This window comes from Hakea prostrata, chromosome 9 (assembly GCF_041222555.1).
Source record: "Hakea prostrata isolate BN-2017 chromosome 9, UWA_Hpros_2, whole genome shotgun sequence".
Taxonomy (NCBI): domain Eukaryota; kingdom Viridiplantae; phylum Streptophyta; class Magnoliopsida; order Proteales; family Proteaceae; genus Hakea; species Hakea prostrata.
The window spans coordinates 5,594,113-5,614,174 of record NC_142608.1 but is presented as its reverse complement, the minus strand read 5'-3'; the positions used below and the strand labels follow the sequence as shown (position 1 = coordinate 5,614,174).

At 41.1% G+C, this 20,062-nt stretch overlaps 1 protein-coding gene across 2 annotated transcripts; it reads right to left on the bottom strand.

Annotated features, from left to right (window-relative positions):
• Positions 1–1,149: 1,149 nt before the first annotated feature.
• LPXK (tetraacyldisaccharide 4'-kinase family protein) lies at positions 1,150–18,401 on the bottom strand. 2 transcript variants are annotated; one of them, XM_089167775.1, is made up of 8 exons: positions 18,193–18,401; positions 17,983–18,106; positions 17,654–17,863; positions 17,400–17,549; positions 17,111–17,320; positions 4,170–4,229; positions 3,725–3,805; positions 1,151–3,275 (listed from the first exon to the last, which is right to left on the bottom strand). In XM_089167775.1, the coding sequence occupies exons 1-8, from the start codon at positions 18,369–18,371 to the stop codon at positions 3,123–3,125; spliced, it is 1,167 nt and encodes a 388-aa protein (XP_089023901.1). In that variant the 5' UTR covers positions 18,372–18,401; the 3' UTR covers positions 1,151–3,122. The 2 variants fall into 2 exon arrangements, with proteins under 2 accessions (XP_089023902.1, XP_089023901.1); XM_089167776.1 differs by lacking the exon at positions 4,170–4,229 and having other exon boundaries at positions 1,150–3,275.
• Between the last annotated feature and the right edge of the window lie 1,661 nt (positions 18,402–20,062).

Here is a 20,062-nt window from a genome sequence, read left to right as displayed (position 1 = left end):
GCACAGACCTCTATCTTGACTTGAAAAAAATATCCGGACTCTAGAGAAAGGGGGTATGGAAAGTACTGCAACTTCCAAACATTGCGACATCATGACTTTGGAAGATTGAGCGTGACAATACCACTTGTATTGCATGAAAGGAATTACCATATGTTGAATTTAGAATCTTGATTCTCTAGGGTAGAGGATAATCTTATCTTGACCTCATTCCACCACATATTTATGAGAAAAATTTACCTCTAAGTACGAAATAAATTCCCCCTTGAATGTATGTTGACAGAATTACTATTGAAACAAAAAAGACTGTATAGCAACAGAGTCAAGATAAGGTCATCTTTCATCCTCAAGGGTAGAGGAACTAGACTCCATGGAGGCTGCTGTTCAAACTTAGAAATCAAACCATTAGAATCTCGATCACACCTTCATCATACATTCGTATTGGTAATTACCCTTCCATGCATGTCATTATCCAACCACCCCAAATCTTCACAAGCAATAAGTACCCACATACCTACTTTGGTTGTCAACCAATCAGTCATTTAATTACCAATAAAAGGAGGCCATTCAACTCATCAAAGTTTTAGATACTAGTATTGGGGTAGATGACACCAGTCAGATCGATGGCATTAGTCAGTGAAAAGGACTTTTTAGAGTATCTTCAGAAGCAGAGATGGAAAACCATTGTCTCAAAATTTGGTGGATTTTGACCTATTTGGATTGGAACCAGGCATGAACAGTACTGATTATAGAATATTTTTAAATCTTAGAGGGCTGATTCTAATGTTTTTGGAGTTAAGATCCTTGGGCAAAACCTTACATCATATAGCCATCTCGTGCAAATTCGTTCTACTGTCTACTCTCACTAGAAACCACTGATTTTCCTTGTTGCCCAATACAGACATGAGTTGGTGCAGAGCTCTTCAAGCCTTAACCAAACATCAAAGAATCAAGAATTGGAATCCATGGTGCACCTTTCTTGAGTATAAAAGAAGCTCTACTAAAACAATGATGAAAGCAATTTGTTTTCCATGGATGGTTCAAATACAGGGGCTCATGATATACCATTTGTATATCTTGCACCCAATTTCCCTCCCTCCCCCACCTCCCCCCAATCTTTGATGAGTCTAGATGGATTGCATTATGGGTACAGATTTATTAGCCCCACATGAGGTTTGTGTGATTATCTGACAATGAGTAAGGAACATATTTGTCTTTTTGTTAAACAGGATCTATTGGAGACAGTTTGATACAACCCTCTTCTACATTTGAGTGAAAGAGAGACAGGGAAGAAGAAAGTCCAGCAAGCAGTAGGAAGATGTACAAGTCTTAAAGCATATACTATAAATTGATGCGCGTGTGCATGTTTCTCGAAACATGGATTTTCAATGGCCCTTGCCCTGTTTTCCAATTGACACCAAAGAGGAAAAATAATCATTTCAACCTCGAGTGTACATATGTGCAATTATAATGCATAAGCTTTACAGAATGATTTCATTGTAAGCTGGGCCTCTAGCATGGACCACTACCAATCACTATGTCGGAGGATCATGTCCACAAGTTGTTTTGTTGGATAATCTTGTTCCTCGCATATCCCATAGATGCTAGTAGCCTTATCAGTTAATGTTCCCTACAGCCTTTCCAAAATCCAGATTCTTGATAGGAAAAAATCTGCATGTCACTGTCAATGGGAATACTTTTGCTGACACATGATAGTGCCATTGGAGTAACTCAAAAATGATGTTAAATCACCTTCAGTTCAGGACCTCAGGCGCTACAATTTGTTCTGAAACTAGTTCCATGAAATGCTGACTACTTCATAGAAGAATCAAAGAGCAATTCTTTCCAAAATGAATACCACCAACAGACTAACTTGAAGCCTCGGGTTTAACTGCTCCACTGAAAGAGAGTTAAATAGTTTGCCAGAGGAGGTATTCATGCAAGCATAGCTCCTACTTTTAGGATTTCACCATAAACAATACGTCAGCAACATTTTTCAAAATTCATGACTAGCACTGGAAGTGATATCAAGAAATCAATATTAAAGTTTCTCTTCAGATTAGCACAATCCATGATCTCTCACATGTAGATTGCTGTAGAAGTCAGGCTCCATACTAACCTCAATTCTTTTTTTTACTTTTTCTGTTGGGAAGGAGTTCTCTGAGCAGAACCACCATGAGAGAAGAGAGTCAAGCCAATGGATTACCGGTAGCATGGAACACGGTTAGTCAATAAGGTCAGAGCATAGAGATGGGAAGCAATACCAACAGCCGAACTCCTTGTTTGTTTCAGATCCCGCCTAACAGACCAAATCCACATTGAATCCCCTTCTTCCCAGGGAAACCAAGTCCTTGAAGTGCCACAAACTTTTTAGTATACAAGGCCTTATTTGTTCCCTTTCATGGACTTTGTCTACCTAGCTTGCAAATCTACCCCCATCACATTTGATTGAATTTGATTTCTTACTCTTCAATTCCCATCCATTGCACAAGAACTTCCAGATAAATCATTTTCATTTCATTGCAAAATGATGAAGAAGGCAGCATAAGGAGATAAGCTGACACGAATCAGAGAGTGCATGTCATAAAGAGTTACTCATCTTTTAATAAAGAGATATCTTCTTTGGCGTCTAAAGCCAACTCTCATTCTACTCAGTGCAAATAGATGTGCTGCTTCCTTTGCTCCCAGGAACTCTATGAGTAATCAAGAGACACAGGTTTCATGCAACCCAACTTAGCAGGTTATTCCTCCACTACTGGTTTGACATGAACAACCCCAGGGATATTTATTTAACGAAGACAGGTTCAAAGTTTATGAGCATAATCCCCAACTTCCCAAATGCTGGACTTGGTAAGCACGGTGAAGATTATCTAAAAAGTGCAAGTATTGCCTGCAAATTGTTTACTTGGGATTGATTAGAAGCCCAATTTTTCCTTCCATTTAATGGCATAACCCCAGGTGTGCGGCCCCAACTACCTGCAAAAAGATCCTTCTTCTTTGGAATCTAGACCCTATACCTTTTCTACTCACAAGCTAGCTTGCGAGCTCTTTCTTCACAGAAACATCTCAAAATCTAGCAGGTAGCAAGAATAAGAATCAACCTGTCCTTATATGATATGTTTACCTCACTCAGAGTTCATCTTCAAAAGCTGTTTCAACAATTTCTTGAAGTTTTCCTCTGTGTGTACCACTGAAGGCATCATATGCAATTGGGAACATAGTACCAAAACTTCAAAAGGAGCCAGCTGTTTTAGAAATTCCGGATCCCGATCATAATCCTGTTTAGACAAAGAAGACCATTCATGCATGTATGTCAAACTGGGGAGGAAAAAAAAAAGAGCAAGATGACAGAGTACAAAACCTCTGTTCATCAATGCACATAGAAATCCACATTGCTTATGATCGGCCCCTGGGAGCAGGACACGTGGGGGAAAGAGAAGGTTCTATATCATAAGTGACAGCACTTGGTGGGGGATAAAAAGGGGGAAAAAAGGTGAGGAGAGGCATCGGTTATTTTGTGGAGAGTTTTTGGGCAGCCAGCATTTGCTTAGGGGGTGACTGGCACCACTGTAACCAGGTTTACTTTATTTCTTGCTGTAATGGTTACTGTTTTTGTCCTTCATTATTCCAATTTCCAGCAATACAAACTTAGTCCAGATAGGAGGGTTCCTATCAGGTTACTGCTCAGTTTCAGCATGCGTAACTTCATATCTTAGGATATACTCACCTTTTCTGTCACCACAACAACTGGCTGCGTACCAAACTCATCCTGAAGCTTTCTAAGTCTATCTCTGATCATCACAGTATCCTAGGCATTAAGACAAAAGATGAATTACTAAGCTTATATATTGGATCAATTACAGATTCAAGATCTTCAAACACAGAAGAGCGGCAAGAAGAATTCATGCTGAAAATAGTTAACACTTGCTTTCCCTCAATGCAGAATCTGTCACATGCTCTGACCAATTCAATGCAATTTGACAATAAACACAGAGAACCAAGAATCTCTTCCCCCCCCCCCCCAATCTTTTTGTGATTAGATGGAAATGTTGCCAGTAATATGTAATGAATTTATGGACATAGTACGTGATCTCCCCCTCAACATGATACTTGTTTCAAGACCTAAAGTTCGACATAAACATATATCAAAGTCAAAGGATCAAGTTTTGCACCTTGGCACGAAATAAATGATGGTCACTGAAGTCTATTTGATCAACATATAAAGGTCCTATCTGCAGCAAGAAATTCCTCCGTCAGAATTCTCTATTATCTGTCTGATTTTCTATATAACACAACAAAATTTGGAAAGATAAAACCAGACACAGGATAGGGGAGGCGCAAAACAAAATGAAGAAGAACGAACATACAAAAGAGAGTAGAAATCAAGGAAAAATATCAAAGGAAGCAGAAAGTCTGAGAAAAATGAGAGACTTTATCTAGTTCAATGCATATAAATAGTACAATTATCTCTCATTCTTCACTTGAGTTCATATTGCTGACTCCCGAGAGTATGAAAGCCACCATGAAATGAATTTGATGATGATTGTTACATTGACAGTGAAACTGCAAGCAATGGACCTCAATCCACTTCCCGTACTGTTCCCACCTCCCCATCCACCCAGAGGGTCGTATTACTTAGTGCAGCTTTTTCTACAGTAACTCTCAGAGGTCCCTCAGATCTTTATTAGTCACACATAAATGACGTTGGAGAAGGATCATGTAGATACTGGGACCTAAAATACATTATGCTTGTTTCAGTAACCAATATGTTACCTTCCTCCAACAATATCCTTTCATAGTAAGGCTCCAGACAATTAACCATAGTCAGCTTAATTTAAGGGAAATGGATACTCTAACTATCATTTCCATGCAACTCAGGCCACTAATTGGCAGTTGATGGACAAGAACATATGGAGCACTATTAGGGATTAGAGACCATAACTTTGGTATGCAATCACATAGGTTTTTCATACGGTGTACCGCTATATTATTCATATATATATATATATATATATATATATATTGTAACATCCAGCCCAAACCTAGCCCGGACACCCTATTTATTTTGGGATATAACAAGACTTGTTTGATATTAGACCTTAAAGTTGGACTTTAGTTTCAATATTATTATCTTTGAAAACCTTAGGAAGCCATGTCAGACCTTTCCCTTAGGGTAGATTTGTAATGTTTGGCCTTATCCTACCTTGGCCCGGCCCGGGACCTGTTATGTTTGTATGTCCGAAAACCCAAAGTGGGGGAAATGAGACTTGTGGACCCTTTTGGTTGATGTTTTGGTGTCGGAACCCAAGCCCGTGGACATTGACGATGATGCCCCTCACTTGAGGGCATTGTCAGTGTTAGTTTTGAATCTGCGCACCGAAGAGGGGTGAATTAGTTGAAATACCAAATGAACTCTTGTGCTCAATCCGAATATATTTCCTGAAACTAGACTTCTTGATGGACTTGTAGGAGAAAACCCCACTCCATTTGACCTCATATAGCCCTCCAAATCCCTATCCGAAGTTGCTGAACTATGTCTGGCAAATCCTGCTTGCGCATCGAAGAAGGTGAGCTTAGTTGGTGGACCTAATGACCTCACATGCTTGATCCAAAGGTATTTCTGGAAACTAGACTTCTTGATTGACTTGTAGGAGAAAACCTCACTCAATTTGACCTTGTATAGCCCTCTGAATCCCTGTTCGAAGTTGCTGAACTATTTCTGGATTTTCTGCTGAAACCTGTTACCTATTTTGGTCGATGGTTTTGGTCAACCAAGGACCATCGACCAAAGTTGCCTAGAATCAAGAAAAAGATGCTTTTTGGATATTCCTTCTTCTATTTAAGTGAAACCTTGAACCTAGAACGATATTTCACTCATTTCAACACCTGAGAACGTGGGAAGGCTCCTCTTAGGCTCCTCCTTAGCTTGGGTGATGACCTTCTACAAGAATCCTTGTCTCTCTTCTCCAACTACCATCTTCTAAGGTATGATTCTCTCTCTTGCTCTCTATTCTACTCACTTCCCTTCTTCTTTTACTGTTGAGACCATGGCCAAGGTGCTACAACCTTGCAAACACCTTGCCATGAACGTCTCTTCCCATTTATACTTGCTTTTCCTTCATTCTTGCTATGCTTCACTTGCATCTTGATCCTTACATATACATTACCATGATTCCTTGCTTAACAACTTGATTTCTTATACTAAACTGAGATGTGGAGTATGATTAGTCTAATCTCTGGCTTGCAAATGATTGTAATCATGTTCCTAACCTATTCCCCAACTAATTCTCTAGCTTCCCTTTCAATTACATCAATTTCTCATGAATGCTAGGATTCTTGTCTTTAGAACATAGGACCTCAATTTGGGGGTTTTCATTTGGACCATTGGATTGTGATAATACTTGCTAGGTAGTGTTCTTACATTGTTATTAATCATCCCTCCAAGTTTCAGATCGATCCGAACCCCGGAAGACCCATTTTGGACCAAAATCCCCAAAATCCACTATTCTGTCCCGAAGACAATTTTGGTCGATCCTTTTGGTCGATAGCATCGACCAAGACCATCGACCAAACTTGTTGCTGACAGCAACCTTGCTCCGTTTTGATCCGTTTGACATCCGATCTTCCCGACTTCTTCTCTAACTTATTATTGATGTTTGTTTAGGGTCTTAACAATTCTTTTGGACTAATTCTTGGTATTCTCAATTCATCATCAACTCAACCTAAGGTAAGGATGGTTATCTCCATAAACATATAAGTCATCAAATATTGAATTGTGTTTTATTTAAAGAACGAGATCTCTTGATTTTCTTTCAATCATTATGAGACTGTTACATATGTGTTAGAACAGTAGCATTTAAATCTTTATACTCTTGTTGTGTTACTTTATCAATTTGATTTGCTTATGTTTATAATGATTCGTTTCAATATCATGATTTGATTACTATTATGAATATGCATTGGATGCATGAAAAATGATGAGATTGGATATGTAATTGCTTACGTATGACTTGGGATTGGGGAGTGTCCTATTGACACTTTTGTCCTTGGACACCGGAGGGAATAGTATGGGATGTTCTCCAAAGGTGCCTATCGACTCTTTCCCGGGTTATTGGATGACATACATAGGACTGTCTAGTGGTTTGGCTAGGATGTCCCTGTCGTATCAGACCCGAATCGGAAGGGCATTGAGACCGAACGACCCGTGGTAGTAGTGGGGATTTGTGGGCACTCAAGACTGGTAACCAATCCTTGAGAGGTCATAAATCTCATTGTGGGAGCCATTTATTGGTAGGGTTGCATATGGATAGACTTGGGCTCACGGGCGCTCAAGACCGGTAACCAACCCGTGAGAGGACGTGAGAGCTTCCCGTTTACTATATGTGGATGACCAATAGGGTTGATGAGTCCGTAATCCGGGATTACGCTGACTCTAGTGTGAAGGATACCGGAAAGGATCGCCGGGGGCGAGGAATGGACGTATCTGGAACTGAGATGATATGACTGAGTAGATGACTTGCATTGGGCTAGGCCTTACCGTGACATGCGCCAGTACTTGACCAAATGGTGATGTGAGAGAGCGGTGACCAATCCCTTTACCACGGCTTTTTGATGACTTTACCGATCTTCCCCGGGCATTCCCAAGATATGGAAATGGGAGAGTGACTGACGACCCAGAGAAGTACGGTGCTATGACTTAAAGCATGTCTACCCTAGATGACCAAAGATACTTAGAGTTAGATTCATATTTGCATCATATGTCTCATATCATATTGCATCATGCTATGCTGCGCATCATATGATTTATGTTATTATGGAATAACTTTCCTTGCTGAGTTCTTTCGAACTCACTCCTTTTTGCAACATACTTTGTTAGACTTTCCTGCAGTACTACCACCGTTGATCGTGGCGCTCAACCCTCTGAAGGCCGAGTTGAAGACTTGTATCATACTGGTGGCGATGAACCAGTTGATAAAGACGAGTAGACCGAGATCGGGACTTGATTGTAGCAGTTCAGTCTTATATTTGTGTGTTAGGGATGGGATGTCGCCTCATTCCCTTTTTAACCTTTTATTTGAATTGTCGGGACTATAGCTTAGTTGTTTCACTTGTTATTTGGTGAATCGGTTGTAACATTTACTTTTAATCGTTTCATCTTTCGCTAATATTATAGGACGGGTTTCCTCCCTCCATTTTACACTTGATTGTTTATACTAATGAAATCCTTTCCGCACTCTGATGTTATTTGTGAATCCTTCTGAGGTACTTTCTCGACTTTTATTATTGAATTATTTGGAAATAAGGAATTGTTCTTACTTTTGATTATATTATTGTGCTAAGTGACTATGATCGTTCCTAAACTTGATCGGCGGGACAGTAATTCACTCCCCGGGTAATCCAGATAGGGTATCCCCTTGGTGGATTTAGGGCGGGATGTGACATATATACCCTCTAATCTCACAATGAGATTATGGTTTTGAGTCATTTCTAATATAGTATCATTCGCTTGGTTCATCCCTCTTCGACTTTCTTGTCTGGGTCTTGGTTTGGTTCTGCTTTTTTGGTTCGGTCTTGATCTTTTCTTCTTGGTTCTTGAAAGTTTGCCTCATTTCTTGAGTTTATGCCCTAGTTTTCTTCACCGGTTCTCTGCTTTCTTGGCACATGGCTTCTGACTCCATCACATCTGCACCACCTATTACTGTTTCTCCTTCTGCTCTTGTGACCTCTGCTCCGTCAATTCCTTTCTCTAGTGTTCACCATTATCTCAATGTCAAGCTGTCTTCTGATACCTATTTGATATGGCGCTCACAGTTCCTACCTCTACTTCGAAGCTATGGTTTCATGGGACTTGATGATGGTACAAACCCAAACCCTCCGCCACTTCTTGATCCGACATCTCCTTCTTTGATTGCCAACCCTACCTATCTTCCATGGCAACATCAAGATTAGATCCTCTCAGTTGGCTTCTCTCCTCTCTGACTGATTTGGTTCATTCCCAGGTAGTTGGTTTATGGACATTTGCAGAGGTTTGGCAATCTTTTGCATCACGAATGCAACTTCACATGATTTGAAAGGGTTCAGATACGACGGCCAAATATTTGTTAAAAAATCAAGAAAATAGCCAATGACCTTGCTCTTGCATCCCAGCCACTTTCCGATTCTGATTTGGTACTGCTCATTCTTGGAGATTTGGGATTGGATTATCAGGCCTTTGTCACTTCAATCACCACATGAGACACTCCAGTTCGATCCTCTGATCTGCAAGGTCTTCTTTACTGTGAAGAGATGAGGATTTCTTCTACCTTAGAAGATCTCACAAAAATCTCCGCAAATCTGGCGTCCACTTTTCAGATGCGTTCACATCCTGCTTCTTGCTGCTTCCAGGCTGGTTGTGGTCAATTACTTGGAGGCAGAGGGTCAATTCCTTTCTTTTCAAGGTGGGAGACCTGCTGGACATTTTGGTGGTTCTCTCTACTGTCAACTTTGCAATCGTCCGAGACATAATACCAAGAATTGTCATTGTTATGTGAATTCTGGTGCCTCTACTAGACCTCCTTTGTCATGGTCCTCTGGTCAGATTGCTTCTCAGAACGATTGCTCATGCTCATGTGGCTCAATTCAATGGTGTCCAAGCAAATTTGCTCAGTCTTCTCCTTCTGTTGCGAATTGGATTCCTGATTCAGGAGCACCTAACCATGTCACATTCAATCTTCAGGCCATCAGCTATCCTATAGAATTTCTTGGCAATGACACGTGTATTGGCGATGGTACTGGTATGTCTATTCACAATATTGGTAGCTCAAATATTTGTGTCTGATTCCAAGTTTGTGATGAAAGATTTGCTAAATGATCCCTCAGCTTCTTAGAATCTCTTATCTGTGCAAAAATTTGCTTCTGACAATGATGATCATTTTTGCATTAAAGATCATTACTCGAGCCAGATCCTTCGCACTGGACCTACTAGAAATGGAATCACAGTCTTCCTGTGGTGCTGAACTCTGATAATAATGTTTTGGCTTTGTCTGTTGTGCATGCAACACCTGAACTTTGGCACTGTAGTCTTTGTCATGCAAATTATTCCACTGTGAGCAGAGTAATAAATCAGTTTGGTTTACCTTCTTTAAATGTCAAGTTTGCTGAACTCTGATAATAATGTTTTGGCTTTGTCTGTTGTGCATGCAACACCTGAACTTTGGCACTGTAGTCTTTGTCATGCAAATTATTCCACTGTGAGCAGAGTAATAAATCAGTTTGGTTTACCTTCTTTAAATGTCAAGCATGGTTATGTATGTTCAGCATGTCAGATGGGGAAGTCACATAAACTTCCCTTTGTCACAGTGTTTCACACACTGCAGCTCCACTGCAATTGGCTTATTCAGATCTATGGGGTCCTGCACATGTTATTTCTCATGAAGGCCATCATTTCTGTCTCTCTTTTTTATGCATTTACAAGGTTTACCTGGATATACACTTTGGCCCATAAATCAGATGCACTCCATGTTTTTCAGCTTTTTAAGGCCCTTGTTGAGAACCAGTTACTACTTCCAATAAGAGTTTCCAGTCTGAATGGGGGGAGAATTCCAGGGTTCTCTTCTTTTTTGCAAAAATGTGGTATTGCTCACAGATTATGTTGCCCTCATAGCTCTGAACAAAATGGCAAAGAGAAGCATAAACATCAACAAATTGTCAAAATGGGTTTATCCCTTTTAGCTCACTCTGGCCTCCCCCTTCGTTTTTGGACTGATGCATTTGTTGCTGCTGAGTTCATAATGAATCACCTTCCTAGTGCTGCTCTTCATTTTGAGTCACCCTTTTACAACGTCTTTCATTATGCTCCTAACTATATCTTTCTTAAAGTTTTTGGTTGCACCTGTTATCCCCTGATGAGACCTTTCAAACTGTCATAAAATGGATTTTCGGTCTATACCCTGTGTGTTTGTTGGCTATAGTCCAATGCACCATGGTTTTAAGTGCCTTAATCCTCTACTGGGAAAATCATTATATCTAGACATGCGGTTTTTGATGAGTGCAGCTTTCCTTTTCAGGCAGTGAATTCTTTCTCTACACCAACACCTTCCTCTAACTCTGCACCTGTTGTGGTCCTTGTTCTCCTTCACCTGGGTTAAATACTTGTTAGGGGTAAGATGATTCTCCTTGCACTGGTTTTGGTTCACTTCCGACCCAGTTCTCCTGAAATAAAAAGAGAAGTGAGAGTGGACCGCCTCTCAATGATTAAGTCAATCCTTGAGGAAGAAACTGTGAATCACTCCTAGAGAAGTAAATGCTCAAAAAGGATACAAGAGAATGTTCTTTGTGGATTTATGAAGGAGGGTAATGGCTGGAGAACTGCCCCCTTTACCTGTGTAACCTTCCATCCTTCTATAACGAATCTTTACTCTTGGTGGTCTTAAGATCCGTTTTTGCCCTGTGATGGAGTGAGTGGCAGAGATGGCTTCAAGATACGAATGATGCTATAGGCTGGTAGGCATTATCCTCAGGACAGCTGTTGGCTCCACAGGTGAATTAGGGAGTGAGCTTGAGTTTGACCTTGATGTGACATTGTTCCTCATTTGAGGAGACAAAGGAGAGGTTCGTAGTACTCGAGACAGCATTGGAGCAAATGAGAAGCTTCCAAGCTCTCCTAGGCATTTAATGGGATTCAGGGCATTTAATGCTGAATTAAATGCTGAGACATGACATTTGGGAGAGGGTACTCCAAATCTCCTGTCCAGCGCTAATTCGGCTGAAAAGCTATCGTGCGACAGCAGTTGTCATCAAGCTCTGCGGCTCTTGCCCTTCTTGCTGTCACTTGCTCCAAGAAGTGCCATTGCCTGGACTTTGTCAGCAGGTCTTGTTTACATCAGGCTTGGGATCTTTGATCCAACTCGGTTGGTTCATTCCAGTTCAGCGGTTCGTGTTGACTTATCCATAACATTAGCCACTAGTCTTTATGATACCCTTTGTCATGAAGAGTACCTCTGAACCAACTAAAGCAGCTCACATTAAGGTCAGCCGAAAAGCCCATACACCACACCTAATCGCCACTGAAAAGGTGGGAGATCTCGATGCATTTGTGTCTGCAGGCGTCGGCTGCTCTGACAGTTGCTTCCTCCAATCATGTTGCTGGAAGTGATGTACGCGTCGTTCAAAACGAAGGCTTTTCCAAAGAGGTACACTCGAAGGTCCATACCATTTCAAAACCAAAGCGTTCATGAACATGGCAGTCGTGGGGCGCAATCTTGAATCTTGAGTGGTCTCAGGCAGTCTCAAGCCGATTTGTGTTCTGCGATCTTTTGAGCGCCAACTTGGAGCAACGCTCATTCGAAGAATCCTTCTCTTCTCTTCCTGCGTGAGTTACTCCTCTTCGATTTGTGTCATGGGTAGGAAGTTGGTGAAGAAACGCAGCATAACGGGTTGCCAAGTGCCCCGCCTTCCTCGAATCCCTGGACGGAAGAAGGAATTCTTGGTGACCCTTTCAGCAACAAACCCTTTCACTCTTCTACTTCCTCTGACATGGCTATCGGCTCTGTCGGAGAGCCACTATTGTCCGTTCACGAAGGTGGAGTTTCAGAAACTCCAAGCATAGGCGGTGCCACCCTAGGGGTTGCCTTATCAAGTCCTCCGGTCTGTGACAACCCCAACGATGAACCTACTTCAGGACCCCAGTTTTTTCCCAGCTTCCTCCGTTCCTATCATGTCCAGCTGATGAAGACAGCCTTCAAGATTCCGGATGAATGTTCGATGAGGCTCCATGGGCCCCGCAAGAGGGCATGCCTGTTGAGAGAGGGAGAAATATCTTTGTACTTTGATTCTATACTGGGAGGCATGAGACTTCACCTCTGTGCCTTCGTCATGCAAGTCATTTTCTATTATAGACTGAACTCAGGGATGCTAGCCCCCAACGGTTGGAGGAGCCTTGTGGGTTTTATGGGGTATTGTAAGAGATTAGACATTGACTATAACCTGAACGTTTTTAGGTTCGTTTATTCCCTCAAAGCCTTAAAACAAGATGGTTGGTATGGTTTTTGCAAACGCAGTACTTCCTAAAATTCCGTATTAAAGAGGAAGGGACTCTCCTAACCAATCACAAGAAGTGGAAAGTCAGGTTCATTGCCTATCGTGTTCCTTTAGACTGTGTTGTTCTAGATTGGCCTTCCTTAACCCAAAGCTTTGTCAGGAAAATGAACATCATGCCTTCCTTGAACAAAAAGGAACAGGGCCTTTATGCGTTCTTTGTAGAGGGAAAAGGAGTTCCCATCCATGGCCGAGAGATGGAGTTCGAAGCCCCTCTACTTCTCTGGGAAGTCATGGTTGGGACTCGATTTTGAGAAAAATCGGCTTGAGACTGCCTGAGACCACTAAAGATTCGAGATTGCGCCCAACGACTGCCACGTTTATGAACACTTTGGTTTTGAAATGGTATGGACCTTTGAGTGTACCTCTCTGGAAAAGTCGTCGTTTTGAACGACGCATACGTCACTTCCAACAACATGACTGGAGGAAGCAACCGACACCTGCAAACACAAATGCATCGAGATCTCCCACCTTTTCAATGGCGATTAGGCGTGGTGTATGGGCTTTTCGGCTGACCCTAATGCGAGCCGCTTTAGTCGGTTCAGAGGTACTCTTCATGACAAAGGGTATTATAAAGACTAGGGGCTAATGTTATGGACAAGTCGACACCAACCGTTGAACCGGAATGAACCAACCGAGTTGGATCAAAGATCCCAAGCCCGATGTAAACAAGACCTGCTGACAAAGTCCAGGCAATGGCACTTCTTGGAGCAAGTGACAGCAAGAAGGGCAGGAGCCGTAGAGCTTGATGACAACTGCCGTCACACGATAGCTTTTCAGCCGAATTAGCGCTGGACAGGAGATTTGGAGTATCCTCTCCCAAACGTCATGTCTCAGCATTTAATTCAGCATTAAATGCCCTGAATCCCATTAAATGCCTAGGACAGTTTGGAAGCTTCTCATTCGCTCCAATGCTGTCTCGAGTACTACGAACCTCTCCTTTGTCTCCTCAACTGAGGAACAATGTCTCATCAAGGTCAAACTCAAGCTGACTCCCTGATTCACCTGTGGAGCCAACAGCTGTCCTGAGGATAATGCCTACCAGCCTGTAGCATCATTCGTATCTAGAAGCCATCTCCGCCACTCACTTCCATCGCAGGGCAAAAACGGATCTTAAGACCACCAAGGGTAAAGGTTCGTTATAGAAGGATGGACGGTTGCAGGTAAGGGGGCAATTCTCCAGCCATTACTCTCCTTCATAAATCCACAAAGAACATTCTCTCCATCATTCTCCTGTATCCTTCTTGAGCATTTACTTCTCTAGGAGTGATTCACAGTTTCTTCCTCAAGGACTGAATTAATCATTGGCGGTGGCTTCTTGTCTTGAGAGGCAGTCCACTCTCATTTCTCTTTTGATTTTAGGAGAACCGGGTCGTAAGTGAACCAGAACCAGTGCAAGGAGAATCATCTTACCCCTAACAATACTGCTTTTGAGTCAACTATTGTGGGTATTCAGACGCCTGCTGGGATGTCTAATGAACATGGTTTACATACCGTTACACCTTCAAACAGACCAAGCAATGCTGATGTTTCACATGGGCCACACACTCCTATTGCTTTCAATGGTGGGACTGATGTTTTGCTTCCTAATACTTAAGCTGGTGTTTAACCTACTTCTACTGCTTCTGGTCAACTTGGTTCCACTGGGCTGCATATATCTCATTCTGGTCCATTTGATTCTTCCGGCATGTATTTTACTTGTGGGCTTTTGCAGGCAACTGTACATGGTGGTGGGGTTCTACCAGGTTTTGGGCTGCAAAGTGATGGGCTGAACCAACCTCTTGCTGATGACCTAATCAATCTCATGCTGATGGGCTAAATGAACCTCATAATGATGGACTTGTGTCTGCATCTACATGTGTGCCAGAAGATTCTTTTGTTACTACTTCAACTTTGCCTCAGGGGCCTAATTTTGTTGGTTCTGTAATAAATAATGACTGGACTGTTGGCACTGTTTCAAACATTCATAATTCTTTTCATGATGTACCTGCTTTGGACACTTCACAAGGACTTTTGAATTCTGGTTTGAATTCCCGTGGGCTGATTAATTTTGTTGAGGACCATTTACCTCCAAATGTTGAGTTTCAGTAGCCAATGATAACTCAACCAATGGTCTTCATACTATTCCTAGCGAGTTCAACCCATGGTGACTCCATCTCAAGATGGGAGCCGAGTCCCTAAAGTTCCAAGGAGTTATTATGCCTCAAGGCATCCTTTGCCATTTGCCTGAGTTGTTGGTGCCTCTAGTGATGTGGGGACCACATGTTATACACAAGCCTCTAAGTCTCTTATATGGCGGCAGGCCATTGACAATGAGTTCAATGCCCTCTTAACCAACAATACTTGGGTTCTTACTCCACCGACTGATTGTCACGTCATTGTTTGCAAATGGCTACTCAGGATTAAGAATAAATCCGATGGCTCCATATAATGTCACAAAACCCGTTTGTTGGCTAAGGGATATACCCAAGAGTACGGCCTAGACTATGAGGAGACTTTCAATCCTATGGTAAAACCGACAACCATTAGGCTTGTTCTTGCTTTGGTGGTCTCTTTTAAGTGGCCAATCCAACAATTAGATGTCAACAATGCTTTATAACATGGGAATCTTGTTGAGGATGTATACATGCAGCAGCCCCTTGGGTATATAGACCATTGGTTTCCTACCTATGTTTGCAAGCTTCAGTGATCTCTTTATGGTCTAAAACAAGCACTATGAGCTTGGTTTCAGCGTCTTAGTATGTTCTTGGTCCAACTTGGTTTGAGGGTTCTAGGACGGACTCTTTTTTGTTTATTCGGCATCATTCTACTGAGTCACTTTATATACTTGTGTATGCTGATGATATTCTCATCACAGGGCCGTCGTCATCTGCTAGTGATACCTCAATGCAAACTCTCTCTAAGGAATTTTCTCTAAAGGATCCAGGTGTTGCTCGGTACTTCTTGGGTGTTGAGCTTATTCCTCTTTCCTCTGGTATCTTGTTTTCTCAGCATAAGTACATCTATGGTTTGTTGGATAGGGCTGGTTTACTTGATGCAAAGCCCATTACTACACTACACCACACCTATTGTTCCTTCTTGTCTCTTGACTAGTACGGATGGCAAGGCTCTTGTGGATCCTACCATATATCATAGCTTAGTTGGTGGCTTACAGTATGTTACTCTTACTAGGCCAGATTTGTCTTACTCTGTCAACAAGTTATGTCAATTTCTTGCTCACCCAACTGAGGATCATTGGCTTACATTGAAGCAGCTATTATGCTATCTGAATAGCACCGTTCATTTTGGGTTATACATTACAACCTCCACCTCCTTTCCTTTAGAGGCTTATTCCGATGCTGATTGGGCTGGATGCCCTGATGATCGGAAGTCTCAAGGAAGTTATCTTGTCTATTTTGGTTCCAATATCATGGCAATCACGCAAGCAAACTACAGTTGCTCATTGGAGTACAGAATGTGAGTATTGAGCACTTGCATTGGCTACTATAGAGTTGACTTGGATACAGTCCTTATTATCTGAGCTTCGTGTTTCTCAATCTTCTCCCCCTGCTTTGGTGTGACAATATTGGGGCCACCCATTTCTCTGCTAATCTGGTTTTTCGTACTCGTACGAAGCATATCGAGGTGGATTTTCACTTTATGCATGACAAAGTTGCTAAGAAGGATCTATTGGTGCAATATATCTCTACCAGTGACCAACTTGGTGATATTCTCACAAAGGTTCTCTCTCCCACTCACTTCAAATATCTTTGGTCCAAACTCAAGGTTCTTGAAGCACGCTTGACTTTGAGGGAGGGTATTAGGTATTAGAGGCCATAACTTTGATATGTAATCAAAGAGGTTTTTCATATGGTGTACTGTTATTATATTATTCATATATAAATACCCTCTAATCTTACAATGAGATTATGGTTTTGAGTCATTTCTAATAAGCACAGATACAAGGTCCTGCTTATGCTTCCACATTGTAGCAAAGACTGAAATAGTAAATGTTTTGACTTAATAACAGGGGACATAAAATGTGAGAGAAGATGACTACCTTTACAATCACTTGTACGAAAGCATCAGCAAAACCAATGGCAGAAACACATAGAACTACCATACCATTCACAACCTTTAACGGGAGGTCGGTATCGCAGTTTTTCACATCAAAGAAGTGTGAAGGAGTCAATCTAGTGAAGTAAACTGGAAGATTTTTCTTGAATTCTTGCATCATTAACACAAGACCTTTGAGGTTTTTATCAGATACCTGCATCAAAGACAAGCAATGTTTGCTTTTGTGACAGGCTAGTTCATGAAATCAGTGAAGTAAAGCAAACTAACATTACCATGTCAGCATGATGGACAACCACAACATCTACTCTCCTAATTGCAGTCAAAGGTTCCCTGAGAGGTCCCAGTGGAATCAGATGACCATTTCCCCACGGCATCATCCCGTTCACCATTAATATTTCCAGGTCCCGCTCTAAGCTCCAATGCTATCTTCCAATTTATAACGAATAAAGAATATCAACTCTTCCCTACTACAACACCACCATTATGTGATAGAATTTAGGAACAAACAAGATGAAATTAACATTACCTGCATTCCATCATCTAAAATTACAGCTCCGACTTTATCAAAATCTGAGCTTTTGTCTACTTCATGGCCGCTCCTACAGGGATTGATGTAACCGTAACGTTTGAGAAACCAAGCGGCGGTGGCGGCCCTGTTAGCACCGACACCAATCTTAGCTGGGGTTTGAAGAAGATGCCTTTGAAGCATTATAGCTTCATCACCACCAGCATAACCCTGTGTTAAAATAGATGTTAGGAGAAACCCCAAGTGACAAAACAGTTTTTAGATACCGTAGAAGTAATCAGTAACCATTAAAATGGAAACACTATAGGTTTTGAGGAGGAAGAGCATACCCTGGTAAGAATGAGAGGGGAAATTCCGGCTTCAATGAAGCAGCGAGCAACGAATTCGACCATAGGAGTTTTCCCATTTCCACCCCAGCTCAAATTACCAACGCTGATTACCGGAATCGGCAAACTGTCGAAGAGAATGATCAAGGAACCATTAGTTGCAAAAATTATGATATACGGAAGGTATCGAATGAAAATAGGAAAGAGAGATACCTCTGCTTTCGGAAGAAGCCCAGGTGATAGAGTTGGTGGCGGACGGAGAGAAGGAGACGGTAAAGAGAGGAGGCGAAAGAGAGGATAGGGATGAGAGAGCGTTGCAGTGGGGGCAGGTTAGAGAAATCTCGGCTTTTGGTGTAAGCTATTTGATTCACCACCCGTTTTATATTTTCCATGTTGCAGAGATGAGAGAGATCGATCGGGAGGAAAAACTCAGAGAAAGTTGGGTTTTTTGGACTGATCATCCGGGGTGATAAAGTAAAAAAATCAAACCAACCCGGTCGAACCATGTTCGGTTGAATCAATCCGGCCGAGGTTAACCTAGAGACGCCTCAAGCATGAAAGAACTTGATTGTTATAGAAAAAAAGGTGATCCCACAACGTTCAGAATAAGCAATCGTGCCCCATATCGAAATCGCAACTAAGTTAAATTAAAGAAATTAAACCCTACGTCAGGACGACTACATATAAGACTTGTGAATTGATCCAATGGTCAAAAATAAGAGATAAACCCTATATAAATCCAAGATAACACAAAAAAAATGTAATTAACTTGCTTCCCTCCATTGAATCTTTTAGGCTCTACATCTCATCAGAACTCTTTGGTGGTGCTCTTATTGACTTAACCATCGAAGATGGCTTCCCGATTGCCGAGTCGATCCACGTCTAATTAAGGGTATCAATTGCGTACCCAAACCGTTTAACCGGATCGAATTGCACCATCTAAAACCGCACCGCATCGCATCGTTCAAAATTGGTGCGTGCGACGCATCAAAACTGAATTTCTTCGGTACGGTTCTGGTTTTAGGTTCTCATACTGTTGGTACGTACTGAAACCGTACCGAATTGGTACCGTACCAAATTAAGAGATATAAATTGTGATTATACAATTAAAACACTTGACCTTTTCCCTATCCCTAATTTCCTATTTCAAATTTTCGTTTCATCATTCACTTCTCTTCTTAGATTTACTTGTTTTGTCTCTATTAATTATATTTATTTGTTTTATCTATGTTAATTTCAAATTATATCGATTGGTTGATCACAATTTTATTAGGATCTTAATGAACTGATAACAAAAGTGGCATAAGTTCATTCGTACCAAAATTGTACTGCACTTGATACCGTGTTTAAACCATTTTCCTGTACTGATTTAATACCGAAACTATACCAAACCGTTTTTGTAAATACCGAAATCATATTGTACCGTTTAAATTGGTACGGTACGGTTCTGGTTTTCGATATTCAAAGTTGGTACCACACTGAAACCGTACCGATTGACACCCTTACGTCTGATGTTTGTTTTACAAATATCTGAAGGTTGAACAATTTTTAGACTACATCACAGGAAAACCAAGGTTTCAACTTTGATGAACTGAGGAATTTGATCAAAATTAGCCGTTACCGATCTAAATTTTATTTCAGAAATTTTTAGCACCACTCTGGAGTTATTCCCTAAGATTAATGTCACCCTTCCATTATTCAATTAATCAACTAGACATTTCATAAGGTGAAAAATATATCAATGAAACTCATTTCTTTTAAGAAATCATAGGTAATTGTTAATATAATAAACAAGTTAAAATTTTCAAAAAGACAAGAATAACCTCGAACAAAAAACCTACCACTCATTTTTTGTCTTCCTCTACTATCTTTGACTTTGTCCTCCCCCAATGGTATCATTACAATTTTTCTAAATTTATGATGTTCCGATAATATTAAAATTTAATACATTAAAACTAACAGCCTTATTAATAAAGGATCTAGTCTTCTAAATGATAAATTGGACAACTAAAATGGTGGCATTAGATAACTTAGGGGTGAGAGTTAGACTAAAAAATTTTTATCTTTTTAAAACATAAATATT